The sequence below is a fragment of the Chelonia mydas genome, chromosome 2 (genome assembly GCF_015237465.2).
Source record: "Chelonia mydas isolate rCheMyd1 chromosome 2, rCheMyd1.pri.v2, whole genome shotgun sequence".
NCBI classification, from domain to species: domain Eukaryota; kingdom Metazoa; phylum Chordata; order Testudines; family Cheloniidae; genus Chelonia; species Chelonia mydas.
Genome location: NC_057850.1, coordinates 248,268,415 through 248,285,320, shown reverse-complemented (window position 1 = coordinate 248,285,320; position 16,906 = coordinate 248,268,415). Strand labels below are relative to the sequence as shown.

Below are 16,906 nucleotides of genomic sequence, written 5' to 3'. Positions count from 1 at the left end.
ATTTACCATAAATACCAGGGATAAAATGCCTAAGGAAGATAAAAGATTGGAAGAACAGTGCAAGTTAAAATCATATTCATTTGTAAGCATGCCTTTTCTGCTGTCATTGACAGAGTGTGACCTCTTATTTCCTCCAATCCCAGTCTCTCTGAAAAGCAGATTGAACTGTAAGTGGAAAGTGACAATAAGAAGACTGAAAAGCCTTTCACAGGATTAGAAAAAGAGCAGCAAAAAAGAAACCGTTATAGCAGCTGAGAGGGGTCAACATGACAGGGTTAAATAACCATTTGTTTCAATGAAACCACTGATCACATCACCTGCCCTCTCAACTCTTCTCTGAGTCTCTGAACAGTTATATAGATTTTCCAAAAGGTGCTGATTTTCAGGGGTTAATCTGTTTTATCCAGTGTGTGAGAACAGGTACAACATTATAAATACAGTTTTATATATATATTCATTAAAAATAAATAGTGTTGACCTCTCTATGAATTTTCTGTTGGTTAAGCAGAATTTAAAAGCAAGAATAGAATGCATTATCTTAAAGATTTAATTTAATAATAGAGTATATAATGGAGTTTTTGAAAAAGCACTTTGGATATACCTGGCTGAACACAAAGGGCTGAATTCCCATTGGGAATCATGCACAAAATTCCAATTAGCATTATCTGGAATTATGTGCTTAGATAAATAAAAATTCAACCCAAGTGTCCTGAAGATATTAAAATATGTTGGAAATGGTTCTGCTCTCCTGCACTCTTGCTCTCAGTACACTGTTCTAAGTTGGGGTGATTCTGTGGAAGTAAATGTGGCTGATTCTTCCCTCACACAAATTTTAAAAGCAGTGTAAATCCATTGATTTGCTCCCACTTTACACTGGTATAAGTAAAATGAGAATCGGGTTCAGTGGAATTACACTGGTGTAAAACCAGCATAATTTAAGCCAGAATAGGCCCAATGTTGTGTCAGTTTAGTATCATGGCAGTAGATTTCGATGTTCTAAAAATAGGATTGTGGGCCACATTTTCATTCTGAGGGGCTACACCAAGACCCTTTTACTCTGCACTGGCAGCTTTAAAGGGCCTTAAATTACATTCACACCCACTTTAAGGCCTCTTTATAATGCCAGAGCAGTAAGGTAAATGAGAACCAGGCCTTGTAACTTCCCTGGTGTGACAACAAGTGTGAGGTGCAAAGCAAGGAAGGAAGTCCCTATTAAAAAAAATAACCTTATTAATAGCACAGGGGGGACAAAAATCAATGGTAAAACACATTTTTTGTTTTTTAGAAATGTTCTTTTATTCAAGTTTCAGTGCAAAAAAAATCCCCCTATAGAGCCATAATCAGCAGTGAAACCTCTGTAATGGCTTATCTCTAGACTATTCTATGTTCTTTACACAAACCTTATCTTTCTTTTTTAAATGAAATGTAATCCTGATCCACTGTGTAAAATGGGAGTACGTTCTTTAAAAATTTCCCATTATTCTGTCTGCTGAGCTTGATATGCACCTGCACATTCACAGCTTTTGATGACTCTCCTCAAAGCTGAACAGACCCTGGGAGCCTGATTTTCCTCTTACTTATGCTACAGTGTGACTCTGTTGATTTTCACAGTGTTACCCCTGATTTACTCCATGAGAGCAGAATTGGAGCTTCACTGTGAATGCACACAGGAGTCCGTGCTCGCCAACATGAATAAGGGGTCTGTAGTTGGGTCCTAAGTCTTCAGAATCTTTTTTAATGCTAAAGCAACTTGAGATGATGGTTGAAAAGGTCATGTTTGTAACCTCATAGCAGGCCCTAGTCCTCCTGCAATGTGGCAGATCTTATCCCCTCTGGGTCTGGGTTATAGGGGGTGTAGCGAGGAGAAAGGGACATGGCCATAGGGTCTCTGATCCAGCAGTTCCCAGCTATCAGAACAGATCCCTTGCTAGCCTCTGAATCAGGGAGCCGCAAAGACAGAATAAAGCTCCCTTCCCTCCCACTTCCTCAGGTCTGAACTGAATGTAGCTCAGCCAGGTGCAAGAAACAAGGCCATGTTTTGTTTTTTCCTGAAATCAACCAGGCATATTTTCATTCTGCAGTGACACATTGATATTTCCCATTTACTTCCATTTCTTACCTGCAGAAAGAAGCCGTTCTGAATTCTGGAGATTTAGTTGCCATGTTTGTTTGTTTGTTTTTTTAAATCTCCATTAAAAGCCATTATTTTACCACTAAAAATTTCAAGAAAGAAAAGAAAAAAAATTGCATGAATAAGAAAACCCAGAAGGGAAAACGACCTCAGTGTGATCTCAAGTACCTATGTGAAAAAAAATTAATGGGTATATTTTCTTTAAAGAAAAAGCAATTAATTAACAATGATGAATATGTTTACCATAATATTTTCTAGAAAAACACAAAGCAGTAATGTAACCATTTGGTCAGCTTATGATTTTCCTAAGTATGTGTTGTTATTTTTTCCTAGGCAACATTTAAAGGTTGGATGGACATTATGTATGCAGCAGTAGATTCACGAGGGGTAAGTCACTCAAATTAAATGCTTTCTTCTTGCATCCTTCTTTCCTGTTTAGTTGAATTTTGCACCATTCTGGCTGGTTAACAGCAAAACTACCTGTGTGCAACTCACTTGACTTCTTTGGGGCTGCACCAAGTTTAACTTAGGGCAGAATTTTGTCTAATGTGCTAGTGAAATGTAGAGTGACTGAAATGGGTCTAGGATATGTGCGATCATTTGTGTAGTGGGGTTTATATTATGGATCACTTTGGAAATGTAACTATTTAGAGTACAAGAATATTTTAAAAATATTAAAACCTGGGCCCAACTCAGGACACAAATAACTTCCAGGTGACAGTGAACTGACCTCCTGTCCTGCAGCAGGAAACTGAGATTTGGAGGGAGCAGATCCACGGCTGGCATAAATTGACATAATGGTGCTATGTCGATTTACGTTACACGTCGTACTGCCTTAGGATTCAGTTTTCCAATCTTTTTAAGCCAGACAGAAAGGTCAATATAAAGGTGAATACAAACCTGAGACTCACAAAGATGAATGGATCTTTAGATTTTCCATAGATCTTATTTTTTTGTTGCAAGATGTGTTGTATTAAGTGGAAGTTGTGATTAGAATGATCCATATGGAGTGGTCACCATAAAGAAATTAACATTTACCAACAGATAGCAAACAGCTTTCACAATGATTTTCTATTCTTAGTAAAAGAAATAAGGTGTATTGTTTAAAAAAGATGGACTCTAACTATACTGTAGTTTATACTAAAGTGACTGAACACTGCAATTACATTGCAATTAAAATGTAATTACACTGTGGTAACGTTACCTGGGGTTATCTGAACCCAAAGCTATGGTAACTAATCTTTGTTTTCCAGGTAGTGTCAGGAAATAAGTCAGTGGGGTACACACAAGAGTGCTTTCATTCAAAAGTCCTTGTTTTTACTGAGTACAAAGCACACATCAAAACTAGCAATAGTCTAGAAGCCCCCCAAATATAAGGAGTACTTTTGGCACCTTAGAGACTAACCAATTTATTTGAGCATAAGCTTTCCTGAGCTATCGTAGAGCTTGGCTGTAGACAATGGATCGTGTGGTGTGGTCAGGGTGAAAGCTGGAGGCATGTAGGTAGGAATAGCGGTCAGTAGGTTTCCAGTATAGGGTGGTGTTTATGTGACCATCGCTTATTAGCACTGTAGTGTCCAGGAAGTGGATCTCTTGTGTGGACTGGTCCAGGCTGAGGTTGATGGTGGGATGGAAATTGTTGAAATCATGGTGGAATTCCTCAAGGGCTTCTTTTCCATGGGTCCAGATGATGAAGATGTCATCAATGTAGCGCAAGTGGAGTATGGGCATTAGGGGACGAGAGCTGAAGAAGCGTTGTTCTAAGTCAGCCATAAAAATGTTGGCATACTGTGGGGCCATGCAGGTACCCATAGCAGTGCCGCTGATTTGAAGGTATACATTGTCCCCAAATGTGAAATAGTTATGGGTGAGGACAAAGTCACAAAGTTCAGCCACCAGGTTAGCCGTGACATTATCGGGGATAGTGTTCCTGACGGCTTGTAGTCCATCTTTGTGTAGAATGTTGGTGTAGAGGGCTTTTACATCCATAGTGGCCAGGATGGTGTTTTCAGGAAGATCACCAATGGATTGTAGTTTCCTCAGGAAGTCAGTGGTGTCTCGAAGGTAGCTGGGAGTGCTGGTAGCATAGGGCCTGAGAAGGGAGTCTACATAGCCAGACAATCCTGCTGTCAGGGTGCCAATGCCTGAGATGATGGGGCGCCCAGGATTTCCAGGTTTATGGATCTTGGGTAGTAGATAGAATATCCCAGGTCGGGGTTCCAGGGGTGTGTCTGTGCGGATTTGATCTTGTGCTTTTTCAGGGAGTTTCTTGAGCAAATTCTGTAGTTTCTTTCGGTAACCCTCAGTGGGATCAGAGGGTAATGGTTTGTAGAAAGTGGTGTTGGAGAGCTGCCGAGCAGCCTCTTGTTCATATTCCGACCTATTCATGATGACAACAGCACCTCCTTTGTCAGCCGTTTTGATTATGATGTCAGAGTTGTTTCTGAGGCTGTGGATGGCATTGTGTTCTGCACGGCTGAGGTTGTGGGGCAAGTGATGCTGCTTTTCCACAATTTCAGCCCGTGCACATCGGCGGAAGCACTCTATGTAGAAGTCCAGTCTGCTGTCTCGACCTTCAGGAGGAGTCCACATAGAATCCTTCTTTTTGTAGTGTTGGTAGGGAGGTCTCTGTGGATTAGTATGTTGTTCAGAGGTGTGTTGGAATCCATTGTCTACAGCCAAGCTCTACGATACAACTGCATTTGCTCCAACCCCTCAGACAGAGACAAACACCTACAAGATCTCTATCAAGCATTCTTACAACTACAATACCCACCTGCTGAAGTGAAGAAACAGATTGACAGAGCCAGAAGAGTACCCAGAAGTCACCTACTACAGGACAGGCCTAACAAAGAAAATAACAGAACGCCACTAGCCGTCACCTTCAGCCCCCAACTAAAACCCCTCCAACGCATTATCAAGGATCTACAACCTATCCTGAAGGACGACCCATCACTCTCACAAATCTTGGGAGACAGGCCAGTCCTTGCCTACAGACAGCCCCCCAACCTGAAGCAAATACTCACCAGCAACCACATACCACACAACAGAACCACTAACCCAGGAACCTATCCTTGCAACAAAGCCCGTTGCCAACTGTGCCCACATATCTATTCAGGGGACACCATCACAGGGCCTAATAACATCAGCCACACTATCAGAGGCTCATTCACCTGCACATCTACCAATGTGATATATGCCATCATGTGCCAGCAATGCCCCTTTGCCATGTACATTGGTCAAACTGGACAGTCTCTACGTAAAAGAATAAATGGACACAAATCAGATGTCAAGAATTATAACATTCATAAACCAGTCGGAGAACACTTCAATCTCTCTGGTCACGCGATTACAGACATGAAAGTTGCGATATTACAACAGAAAAACTTCAGAAACAGACTCCAACGAGAGACTGCTAAATTGGAATTAATTTGCAAATTGGATACAATTAACTTAGGCTTGAATAGAGACTGGGAGTGGTTGAGTCATTATAAAAAGTAACCTATTTCCCCTTGTTTATTCCTTCCCCCTTCTCCCCTCCCCCCTCCCCCCACTGTTCCTCAGACGTTCTTATTAAACCCTGGATTTGTGCTGGAAATGGCCCACCTTGATTATCATACACATTGTAAGGGGAGTGATCACTTTAGATAAGCTATTACCAGCAGGAGAGTGGGGTGGGGGGAGAGAAAACCTTTTGTAGTGATAAACACCCATTTTTTCATGGTCTGTGTGTATAAAAACATCCTCACTTTTTTTTTCATGGTCTGTGTGTATAAAAACAGCCTCACTGTATTTTCCACTTTATGCATCCAATGAAGTGAGCTATAGCTCACGAAAGCTTATGCTCAAATAAATTGGTTAGTCTCTAAGGTGCCACAAGTACTCCTTTTCTTTTTGCTAATATAGACTAACACGGCTGTTACTCTGAAACCCCAAATATAGTTACCCAAAGTCTGAGGTGGTGTCGAGGACAGCCACAGGGTTCCAGTGGCCAGCCTGCTTTCTGCAGCTGGAGTTTTGTTGTCAGACTCCCAAGCTCATAGAAATCCAGTCAAAAGAACTTATTCCAGGCTTCTCCAAAGTACACTCTCTAACTAAACTCTTTATAGGTTTTCTCCTGACCAAGCACATAATTCATAAGGGTCCCTAATAGGCTAGCAATCTCCCTAGCAACAGCGAATAATAATTCATTATTTTACTTATCAGCAAAGCAACTTCAGCAAGAAACTTACAAATGCAGGCCCGCCCAAACCAAGGTCAGCCATTCACATTCCCCATCCTCCCCCATCCCCATTTGCATGAATCTGTCCTTTCACTTTATCTATCTTAGTTAGTAACACTGCAATTGTGTAGATGTTTTTGTTCTATTTGCCTAAGCCAAGGCCAGATTTTTCCTGACTCTGTGGTGCCCTCGCTTCCAGCTTATGGTGGCTAAGTGCACAAAATTGCTGTTGTTATGTCAAATCATTTTCTCTCCTAACAGTTATTCTATTAATATCCATGATTACCACTAGTTCATATAAGCAGGAGTATAGCCAGAAGATCGATTTATTTGTTCCCCTTTTTTATTTCATATTTAATGCATTACAGTGGATATATTCTGAAGTTGCACTTTTTAATACATGCACCCAATACAAAATCTTCTAACCAAAGATTAACTACATGAATTACACTCTGTATTTAGACTGAAAATACAATGTAATGACACTGTGATCATAGTGACAGTATTATAAAGTGTAACTGAAATGATTGTGGTATTTGTGATACCAATGGTGACCTTTTAATGGCAAGCACTGAATGCTTAAACACTGAATGGGTACTTAACTTTTATAATATTTTCTGTGTTATTGAGTGAGTTTGTTTTTAATCTTTTGATGTGTGTGGTAATGGTACAGTTTTTCTCCCTCTTCTTTTTACATTTGCCTTTTATATTTGCAGTGTGAGGAGCAACCTGAATGGGAATGTAATTTATACATGTACCTCTACTTTGTGATTTTCATCATCTTCGGGTCTTTCTTCACATTGAATCTCTTCATAGGCGTCATTATTGACAATTTTAACCAACAAAAGAAAAAGATAAGTACACTGTACATGCTGTGCAGCCCCTTGTGACTGCTGTGTGGAGGGGCACGAGGAATGGATTTAGAGCAGCAGCACAGCCAGTCTAGAATCTCAGCAGAACATCCTTAGGAACCATCTTGCATTACAATATAAATTTACAGTTGTTGCAGCCCATTAGCTCTATGCAGAGCAAGTGCTCTGTAAACACTGGGAGTTAGATTGTGCTCACGCTAATCAGGAAGCAGTGTTAACAGCACCAGCCCAGAGGGACCTCAGGGATTAATTGTGCCTCAGAGACATGTGCCTTCCCAAAGTCCCCCGTGTGCAAGGGATGGTGTGTTCAAGTGGTCACCATCCTTTAGAATGTTGCAGCCTGTCCTCCCCTTCCATCTTTGGGGCAATGTGTGCACCCAGGGATGGAGCTGTCCTTACATTCCCCTGAGAAATATGATTGTGATTAGCCTTTTATGCACAAAGCGAAGGAGGGAGGAAGCTCCTAGAATCCTCCCTCACCCATGTACCAACACCAAAATGTCACAGTCTAGTCCTGAATCACTACTCATCCTTGCTGCCCACTAACTCCTGCCTTCTGCCTTAATGTGGATTACTACTTACAGTACTACAGTACTACACCCCATTAGGCACTGATTAGGTGTTAAAAGGAAGAAAATAGAAAAGGATGGAGACTCCCAATATCTCAAACTTAGTTTAAATTGCAATAATACTTAACGTTCAACAAAAGTAATAGCTTTATCTCTCTATACTTAGGTGGGCAAGACATCTTTATGACAGAGGAACAGAAAAAGTATTATAATGCAATGAAAAAACTGGGCTCCAAAAAACCCCAAAAACCCATCCCAAGGCCACTGGTGAGAATATCTATGTTATTCCAATTGAAATATGTATATTCAGTGAATGTCTTTCATTGAGTGAATATAATCCCCTGAAAAAAATGCCCCTTTTGTCATATAATTTGTTTGATTCAGCCATTGTTTGAAAGTGTAGTGAACTGTGTGTCTTATAATCGCCGCTGCACTACAATGATGATTTGGGGACAAATGAATGAATGGTGTAACACCGTTAGCTATTGTGGCCTGTATTAAATGAACTGGGGATCACAGTCCCAATTTGTAATAAACAGGTTACCATTCATAAAAGCTACCACTACTATTGGCATGATTGTTGGTAGACTCAGCAAAGAGCCTTAGGATTGAATGAGCATGAAAATCCAACCAATCCATCACCCCCTTTACATTTACAACGTTCCATGTGGAAGCTGTGACATATTTTCTTCGGGATTCCAGTTGCAAGGGGAGGGAATGATATCATCATTTTATATGATCTGAGTCTCATAACTAACACTAATGATCCTTTCCTTTGTTTCAGAACAAATACCAAGGTTTTATCTTTGACATTGTCTCAAAACAAGCCTTTGATGTCTCCATCATGATTCTCATCTGCCTTAACATGGTCACCATGATGGTGGAAACGGATGACCAGAGTCTAGACAAAGTGAACATCCTTCATAAAATCAACATGCTCTTTGTTGCCATCTTCACAGCAGAGTGCAGCATCAAAATGTTGGCTCTAAGACACTACTACTTCACCAATGGCTGGAACATATTTGATTTTGTTGTTGTGATTCTATCCATTGTGGGTAGGTAAAATTCAATGGCAGAGAAGTCTTTTTGCCAAAACGGAACAAATAAAAGGTGGAAACAGAGATGTGTTTGGCCTGTATTAAATGCTTTTTGCAATATAGTGCTGAGCACCTCCAGCTTGGCATCGGGTACCCTCAGTTCCACCAATGAGAGAGCCACTTACAGGACTGGGTCCTAAATATTTTAATTATATTTAAATCATATCTAAATAACACTGCATAACAATCAAATGTGGCATGACCAGGCAAAGGTAGAGAGTTTGGGTATGCTGAACATAAGAGATACATCCAGGTAGAACATACGTGCCATACTGCTGAAAGTAACAAGTAACACCCTCACGTCCCCTGGCATTGATTTCAATGGGCATTTAGTGGCTGATAGGAACACAGGAGGGTGTGTTAGAGAAATGGCAGTCAGAGGATTAGTAGTTGCAATGCATTAGGGTGTAAGAGGAAAAGTCAAAAGCCACTTGGGCCATTATTATTATTTATTATTTGTATCGCTGTAGTGCCTAGCAGACCCAGTCATAGACCAGAACCCCATTATGCTAGGTGATGTACAGGCACAGAATAAAACAGTTCCTGCCCCAGAGAGTTTACAATCTGAGTATGAACTGCCAATTAAAAAGAAAATAACAATTGGGAAAATGATACAGTTGGGGACGAATGACTGATCAAATGAAGAAAAGTAACTGAGGAACATTCTAGAGATTATTTCCATTAAAACCAGCATTTAACTCTCATGTCTCCTAAAGATATTCATGTTACTTTATACTTTTTTGTCCAAGTAAATTTGGTCAGAGGGGATGAACACTGGGGTATTATAGTCTTTCACCTCAGGAGCAATGGCTCAAATGGTAGTGACTGAAAGCTATAACTACTTTTGGCCTGTATTAATTGAACTGGTGATCTCAGTCCCACTGTGTAATAGGCAGGTGTCCACAGCATAAAAACTATCACTTTCCTTGACATCTTTGTCTGTAGACTCAACAAAGAGCCTGAGGATTGATGGGGCATGAAATCCAACCAATCCATCAGCCCCTTAGCTGGGTTTCCTTAGGACAGGGGGTTTCAACCTTTTTCTTTCTGAGGCTCCCCCAATTTGCTGTAAAAACCTCCACAGTCCGTCTGTGCCACAACAACTGCTTTTTGGCATATCCAGTAGATTAAAAGCCAGGGCTGGCGTTAGGGGGTAGCAAGCAGGGCAATTGCCCATGGCCCCACGCCACAGGGGGCCCTGCAAAGCTGAATTGCTCGGGCTTTGGCTTCTGCCCCACTTAGCTTGGGCTTTGGCTTTCTGCCCTGAGCCCCAGGAAGTCTAACACTGGCCCTGATCTCTGGTTTATTTTAGCGGATTCCCTGAAACCTGCTCACAGCCCCCCAGGGCGCCCTGGTTGAGAACCGCTGCTCTAGGAGAAGGCAAAGGCACAGTTAGTAGGACAGCTGGGGGAATGTTCATTGTTCTTGTTAGTAATCTGGAATAATCATTTTATGAGAACATCTAGAATTGTTGCCCATGTATTAATTGGTTATTTGTTTCTTTTTTCTTAAAGGTACCGTGCTTTCTGATATCATTCAAAAATATTTTTTCTCTCCTACACTCTTCAGAGTCATTCGCTTGGCTCGGATTGGCCGGGTCCTAAGACTTATACGGGGAGCCAAAGGAATTAGAACTCTCCTTTTTGCCTTAATGATGTCCCTTCCTGCTCTGTTCAACATTGGTCTCCTCCTTTTTCTGGTCATGTTTATTTATGCCATTTTTGGCATGGCTAATTTTGCCTATGTTAAAAAGGAGCAAGGGATTGATGACATGTTCAACTTCCAAACCTTCGCTAACAGCATGCTCTGTCTCTTCCAAATCACAACCTCAGCTGGCTGGGACGGTCTTCTCAATCCTATTTTAAACACTGGACCGCCATATTGTGATCCGAACCTAAAAAATGCAAATGGTTCCAAGGGAGACTGTGGAAGCCCTGCTGTAGGGATTCTATTCTTTGTTACTTATATCATTATATCATTTCTCATTGTTGTAAACATGTACATAGCCATTATTTTAGAGAACTTCAGCGTAGCCACTGAGGAAAGTACAGAGCCTCTAAGCGAAGATGACTTTGATATGTTTTATGAAATCTGGGAGAAGTTTGATCCTGAGGCAACTCAGTTTATTGAGTATTCGGCACTTTCAGACTTTGCAGATGCTCTGGCAGAACCTTTACGCATAGCAAAACCAAACAAAATTAAACTCATAGCCATGGACCTTCCCATGGTTAGCGGAGATAGGATCCACTGCTTGGATATTTTATTTGCTTTTACCAAACGGGTACTAGGAGAAACTGGGGAAATGGATGCCCTTAAAATACAGATGGAGGAAAAGTTTATGGCTGCCAATCCATCTAAAATTTCTTATGAACCAATCACAACCACACTCAGACGGAAACAAGAGGAGGTTTCTGCCATTATTATCCAGCGGGCCTACAGGAGTCATTTGTTTCAACGCTCCTTGAAGCAGGCCTCTTTCTTATACCGTCACCAGGCTTGTGATGGCAACATGCTTGAAGATGAGGCACCTGAGAAAGAAGGTCTCATTGCATTCATGATGAATGAAAATTATTGTAGGCCAATAGACAAATCAGAAACTGTGTCCTCAACCTCTTTCCCTCCATCCTATGACAGTGTCACCAGAGCCACTAGTGACAACCTCCAGCTAAAGGTGACAGACTCTAGCAAAAGTGATGAACCTGTAGATTATCTGATATCTCCAGACAGAGATAAAGAATCCATTGTCTAAATGTTTGTTTAGAATGCTTTAAAATATTGTTTACAGAATGTAATGCTGTAACTACACAACAATTGAAGCAGCCTTCTTATTAAATATTAGTTGCAAAATAAACAATGGAGTTTTTACCCTTAACTATGGGAGTCGATAAGTTATAACCTTTGACCCTGCTCTTTTCAACATTGCTCAATGTTTCTATATGCACAGGAAGAATCTGTGCAGGGTCATAGCTGTTATATCAGTGGTGTGATTATGAATATGCTAGACTGTAAAACAGTAAACACAGTGTATATCTATCCACAGATAAAACCAGGCTGTAAACATTCATTTAAGGTCTTACTCATATTAGTGTGTTTACTTATGGCAATGTATGACCTTGCATTCTAAAAAGAAAAAATATATATCACAGCTGCTGTAGCAAAACGTAACACTTACTGTATATGTTGTGAATGGTCTTTCATAAATTTATTATATTTGATATTTTTTTACTTAAATCAAATAATGGTCTCTTTTTCCATGGAGATAGATGATCCTTACACCCGACATGTTAAACTCTGAACCAAGGTAACAATAATTGGTGGGACTCCCATCATTCCCAAAAGAAAGTTGTTGCAAAGTAAAATATTTAATCAACAACATATAACTGTTTATTACAATATGACCTCCCCTTTGGGACATGTAACTGCTTGTCATCAGTAATAAAAAAAAATTAGGAGGAAGAAAGTGATGTCAAATAATAAAGAGAGAAATGGCTTGTTCTACCCTACAGGAAATCAGACAGTAATGGATGCTGCTTGTAAAACTAATAAAAATACTAATTTTTTAGTAAGTTTCAAGAATATGCTTTGCCTGTTGTAATCAAACTCTCTTAGAAATAGGTTATGACCTTGTAATCTGATGTAAAATGCCCCAAAGCACTATGTATCCAGATAGATTTTCTGTTAAGTGAGTGTGATAGGATCTGTTTTCTCCAATGACATGGAGCTAAGCCTGCTTACTGCAAGCTCTATGCATCAATATTACTCTCTAATGTTTTGATGCAAGTTGTGCAGTGTGGAAGAGTTGTTACAGTGTTATCAATGGGGTGGAATGGTCTGTACAAAAATTCTGATATTTGGAATCCCTTCTTGGTTTCCATCTTTCACTTTACTGGAGGCTGTGTTTAGATTACTGGGGAACCTTCCTTTTTGCAGGCAGGCAGAGGAATATTTTCATGTGAAATACCAATCAGTCTCAGGCCACACATATAACAGCAATGGGGTCCGATCATAAGTGCTTTAGGAGCAGACATTTTTAGTGGTTTTCTACTGTAAAAAAAATTGTAATTAATTATCAAACTTCCAGCCTTGGCAAAATGTGAGGAGGTGTCTGTGGAATATAAAGAGACAAGTCCATGGTTACAGAAAAGTCCTCTCTTTGTTATTTTCAAATATGATGGTACTTGGGTTCAGTGGGTCTTCATGGGAGGTCTTGCCTGAGAAGTCTGTAATGAGCCATTGCACCACAAGGACTAGTAGCCATGGTTTTCATCTTGGAGAAAAAGACTTATCAAGAATGTATTTAAAGTGTACTGTAGTTGACATTTAGTTACATTCTGGGTTATAAAGGTGTCAAAATCCACATGGGGTTGTTACTGAGAATCTTAGCTATCCAGCAACAAGACCGTGTTACAATGAAATTTTCCTGTGACCACATCATCCACTGACAAAATGAGTGAGAATATGTGAAGAAAACACATAAAATAATATGACTACATATATGTTAATGAAGTTTTCTTCATCCAATGAGAGGTGTTTCAGGCATTCAGTTGTGCAAGTGGTCGACTGGTTATTCAGGGGACATGGTGTCAGGACTCCTGTGGTCTGTTCCTGATTCTTGCTATGTGAATTTTAGGTAAATAATTTAACCTCTCTGTGCCTCTATATAGTTTACCCATCTATAAAATGGGGATAATAATACTTATCTACCTCACAGGGGTGTTGTGAGACTTAATTAATGGCTGCAAAGCACTATGAGGGTGAAAGGCACTCTGTAAGTATTATTATAATCATTCTCTCTTGTCCCCTAACCCGCTCTTTATGGTGCACACCATAGAGATTTTCCTTCTGGGATTTTGTTGCCTTTGAATCTTGTATGTAATTAGATTCCAACTTAAGGAAACTACTCCAAATGTGTTTTTCAGCCTGGAATTTCTCCCTCCCCCCATAAATTTTGCTCATGACTTCTCAAGTTAGAGAACCTTTCCACAGATTCCTTGTGTAATTTATGCTGTAATATTATACTGATTGTACATATCACCCAGAAAGAACATGTGATATTTTATATTTATATGTGTGTATCATGCAAGTTTGTAGAGTGGCTGACACTCAAACAACATGACTTACTGATTACATTTTTTTTCTCTTGAAAGAGAATTACTGATCATTAGAAATGAGCTACTGCCTCTGACTGAAGGAAATAGTAGATACACATACATACCAAACAAAATCACATTTATTAATTGACAGCTAGTAGGATTATTTTCTTTTCAAAGTTGAAGAACAAAATGGGGGAGGAAAAATGCTAATTTTGAATGGGTATTGCTCATCCAATTTCTTAATATACAAAAAATCCTATTTTTAGACCAAAGACTGAATAACTTACATAATGCAGTGATAGGTTGTTCACATTATTTTGTTGTTATTTTAATTATTTGTTACTTGATTTAGCAGATATATTAAAATGTAACTTCTTAATATACTATAAATAACACTGAAGCCAAATAATAGAATGATGTGATAGAAAATCAGCTGGTCCCCGATTGTATTACAAGAAAGCTCTTCCAGCAGTCACTGGACTCCTGAGATGGAGCATCATTTTAATTACTGCAAGACCCTACCATATCAATACAATTGCATACTATATTGTGTTGTACCCCAAAGCTGTAAAATAGTGAGTCTGAAAGAGGGACTTAATTATAGATATTTACCATAAACTTTCTAAAAATAAAATGTAAATTAGGTTCAAAAGCTTTGTAAAATGGAACATTGGTTTTCTATTGGATTTTCTATTGTTTTCCAGAACATTTTTTTGAGAACTGAAGTGCTGCATTTGTATTATATGTCGGACTCCCTTAAAAACGTCAAGTACCTGACCTGCAAGTCTTTACTAAAGGAGATACTGATCACAATATATCAGTGGTACAACCTCCCAGAGCAAGGATACTGTAGTTAGTGACTTGCTGGACAGTGCATATTGATTATAAGCAAGATGGGTGCTGTCATTTTTCTGCAGATTTGCTCAATAAAGAGTACAGCATGAATCATCAAACTACAAAAAAGAGCACATAAAATTTCAGCCAATATCACAGGATATACTAAGCTATTTGTATCTGGAAAAAGCCAAGTTTACTATGTTTCTTTATTAAATAAATAAGGATAACACATACTTTCTGTGCCAAATTATTTTTTTATTGTACCAAGATTTACATGATTTCTCCAAGTCCTGTTCGGTAGCCAAATTTGGTTGAGAAATGCAGGGCAACTTTTTTCATGTGTATGAAGAGGTGAAGAATCAATGAAATCCACTCAAGTAATTCTTTTGTAGTAAGGCTGATTGCTGCACATTAAAGGCTAGATCCAAATCTTGTTAAAGTCAATGGAAGGACTCCCATTAACTCCAGGAGGATTTGGATCAGGACCTAAAAGCTTCTGTCCAAAGTGAGTAATATATAGAACCAATCCTGCATTTCTAGCTCAACCAATCTTTGCCAGTAGACTTAGTAGGAATATGGAGTGTGCTAGGAATGTGGAATCAAGCCTAAGTGATGTAAAAAACTTTTGCACATGAGATGTCCTCTTGATAATAATACAGATTTTCCCCTATTTAATCATATTGACATGTACTTTTATGATTATTATGCTTATTTTATCTGCTTTGATTGAATCAGGTCTTGTCTACACACAGACTTCTACAAGTTTAGTTAAACTCGTGAAAACTGCTGTTTGGATACTCTTATTTTGGTTTAAGAGTGGCTTGTTCCTAATCACTCTAAAATGCACCAAAATGAGATTGATTTCAACTGAAATTAGTGTTCACACAGTCTTTTGTACTGGTTCAACAAAACTGGTTTAAAATCACATCTGAAGTTAAAATAGTGCAGTTGTACATGTAGACAAGCCCTCATTCTCCTTAAAAGATGGAAGTCGTTCTGAAGAGTAAATAATCTGCTGACTTCTGAGCAGTCATGGGGAGACAGCTGGGGGTCCTGATCCTCAGCTGGTATAAATCAGTGGAGCTTCACTGAAGTCAGTAAAGCTATGGCAGTTTTACACAAGGATTAGGCCTGTTTTGCCTGTGTATAAATGAGTACACAAAGCACAAAGACAGTGGACAATGAGACCCGATTAAGCTAAAATCAGTGTGAGATCAGAATCAGCCCCTCCATTTTCAGAGTTGCCCTAGGATTATTGTCATAATACTTTCAATGACTTTAGTTCCTGTTTACTTGAATGGGATTTGTGTGGCTAAATTCCTGGGCAACTTTGAAGAGATAGCAGTTTACAGTTTGGGTTAAATTCCTAGTGCTACATGAGTGCAGGTCAGTTTAGGGAGTGCTGTTATAGTAAGCTCTGGCAGCTTGCTTTGTTTTTAGCAAGAATTTTCATAATGACCTCAGCCAAAGCAGTAGCGGCACAAATGAAAAACGACATGTTGATGGCTTTGTAATCAGAGGCAGGCCACTGAGACGGTCTAAACAACGAGGAGGACTTGTGGCACCTTAGAGACTAACAAATTTATTTGGACATAAGCTTTTGTGGGCTAAAACCCACTTCATCAGATGCATGGAGCGGAAAATGCACCATTGCTCAGATGCATGGAGCGGAAAATGCACCATTGCTCATATATATACACAGTACATGAAAAGATGGGAGTTGCCTTACCAAGTGGGGGTCAGTTCTAATGAGACAATTCAATTAAAGTGGGCTATTATCAACAGGAGGAAAAACCACTTCTGTAGTGGTAATCAGGGTGGCCCATTTCAAACAGTTGACAAGAAGGTGTGAGTAACAGCAGGGGGAAATTAGTTTTTAGTTTTTGTAGTGAAGGTCTAGTATCAAAGGACTCCTCTGCAGAGTGACAATAAGAGTGTTGTGTTGGTGACAACAGCAATGAATTTTACTGCTATACGGTATGGGCGCTGAGAAGAGACCAGAAATGGGTTAAATAGCAAACAGACAGGAAAACAACACAGAAAAACAACCTTGAAATTGTAAATGAGAGAGGCAGTTTCTTAGAG

The 16,906-nt window shown here is 39.5% G+C and overlaps 1 protein-coding gene across 5 annotated transcripts in view; it reads left to right on the top strand.

Moving 5' to 3' along the window:
- LOC102931383 (sodium channel protein type 5 subunit alpha) overlaps positions 1 to 12,467 on the top strand; it is a 314,377-nt gene extending 301,910 nt beyond the window's left edge. For all 5 annotated transcript variants that reach the window (XM_043541607.1, XM_043541605.1, XM_043541603.1 and 2 more), the window contains 5 exons: positions 2,465 to 2,518; positions 7,070 to 7,207; positions 7,957 to 8,061; positions 8,579 to 8,849; positions 10,406 to 12,467. In XM_043541607.1, coding sequence (XP_043397542.1) covers positions 2,465 to 2,518; positions 7,070 to 7,207; positions 7,957 to 8,061; positions 8,579 to 8,849; positions 10,406 to 11,640 — 1,803 coding nt within the window. In that variant the 3' untranslated portion in view covers positions 11,641 to 12,467. The remainder of the gene's footprint in view (positions 1 to 2,464; positions 2,519 to 7,069; positions 7,208 to 7,956; positions 8,062 to 8,578; positions 8,850 to 10,405) is intronic.
- The last annotated feature ends 4,439 nt before the right edge of the window (positions 12,468 to 16,906 follow it).